General features: G+C 41.8%; 1 protein-coding gene across 1 annotated transcript; it reads left to right on the forward strand.

Annotated features, from left to right (window-relative positions):
* Nucleotides 1-350: 350 nt before the first annotated feature.
* On the forward strand, nucleotides 351-1,828 carry SARC_15199 (hypothetical protein; the record flags this gene model as incomplete). The annotated part of the gene is made up of 2 exons (XM_014290676.1): nucleotides 351-457; nucleotides 1,600-1,828. Coding segments are annotated over 2 exons (336 nt in total), but the record flags the coding sequence as incomplete, so codon positions are not given.
* Nucleotides 1,829-1,856: the final 28 nt, after the last annotated feature.

Genomic DNA, 1,856 nt, shown 5'->3' on the forward strand with positions numbered 1-1,856 from the left:
TATATATCCATATAATCACATGCATATTGATATACCATCCATTTGTCGATATGTATTTGTCTCTGTAAAGATTTCGGCACATTCACCAGAGTGATCCCCTCCCCATTTGGCTCTTTTCCTCTTTAATTGTCCATAACCCTCGTGTCCTGGTTCATGTGCGTGTAGTGCCGATACGTTGGTAGCGACAACACTCCATCGTCGTTGAATGCTCACTGTCGCTTAACCCCAATATCTGCATATGGTCCATTGCAGAGAATAAATTTAGGAATGGAGCTTTATTGCCAACACTGCCTTCCTCTTTAATTGTCCATTACTTCTGATTCCTGCTATACTCACGTGTGTCAATTCAGGGGATGATCTCAGTTATTGTCCTGCTGATGCCTTCTGTGGGTGTACTGCTGATTCCAGTGGCAGTTGTGTACTACAAGATACAGTGCATCTACCGTCAAGCGTCTAGGTATACGACAATCCCCATACGCACAAGTGTATGTAGCACGCAATAGTATGAGTGTATGTGATGAATATAACACATTGGGTGTGGGCGTGTGTGGCACGCAATAGTATGAGTGTAAGTGATGAATATAGCACATTGGTGTGGGTGGGTGTGGCACGCAATAGTATGAGTGTATGTGATGAATATAACATATTGGGGGGGGGGGTGGTGGCACGCAATAGTATGAGTGTATGTGATGAATATAACACATTGGTGGGGGTGTGTGTGGCACGCAATAGCATGAGTGTATGTTCTACATTTAGCACATTGGTATGAGTGTTTGTTATATACGTAATACATTGGTATGAGTGTATGTTATATACGTAATTCATTGGTATGAGTGTATGTTATAAACGTAATACATAGGTACGAGTGTTTGTTATAAACGTAATACATTGGTATATGTGTATGTCATAAACGTAATACATAGATACGAGTGTATGTTATAAACGTAATACATTGGTATATGTGTATGTCATAAACGTAATACATTGATATGAGTGTGTGTTATAAACGTATTACATCGGTATGAGTGTATGTTATAAACGTAATACGTTGGTATGAGTGTATAGTCTGAATATATCATATTGGTATACTGTTTGATACCTTTGATATATTCATAAACCAATGCACCTCTGTGTGAGTGTGACCATGCCATTATCATATACAGGTGCACCTTGCATGGATGCTATCTTGCATATATTCATGCATAAATTCACCTTCCATATATCCGTAAACGTACCCATTTCTGTATAGGAGTACTACCTTGCGTACCGAACTTCACGTCATACACAGCGATGTGAAATGCTGTGAGACTATGACACGCTCACCCACCCACACGGATGTTAATATACCACCGCATAGTACTACATTGATACCATAGCATGTACACGCATTTGTATGCCACCACATAGTACTACATTGATACCATAGCATGTACACGCATTTGTATACTTCACATAGTACTACATTGATACCATAGCATGTACAGGCATTTGTATGCCACCACATAGTTCTACATTGATGCCATAGCATGTACACGCATTTGTATACCTCACATCTTGTTCAGTGAACTCATCTGGGACACCTTATCCCCTTTGGCACAGGGAGGTTAAGCGCCTGGAGACAATGACACGCTCACCCATATACACTGAGTTCAGTGACGCGGTGGATGGGGCTGATACTATACGCGTAATGCGGCTGTCAGAGCTGTCAATGACCAGACAAGCCGCAAAGATCACGCGCAACCAACGGGCCGCGTATGTTGGTATGTCTCTGTTGGTGTGTGGGAGTGGTATGTCTCTGTTGGTGTGTGGGAGTAGTATGTCTCTGTAGGTGTGTGGGAATGGTATGTCTCTGTTGG

The sequence above is a fragment of the Sphaeroforma arctica genome, assembly GCF_001186125.1.
Source record: "Sphaeroforma arctica JP610 unplaced genomic scaffold supercont1.5757, whole genome shotgun sequence".
In the NCBI taxonomy this organism is placed as follows: Eukaryota; class Ichthyosporea; order Ichthyophonida; genus Sphaeroforma; species Sphaeroforma arctica.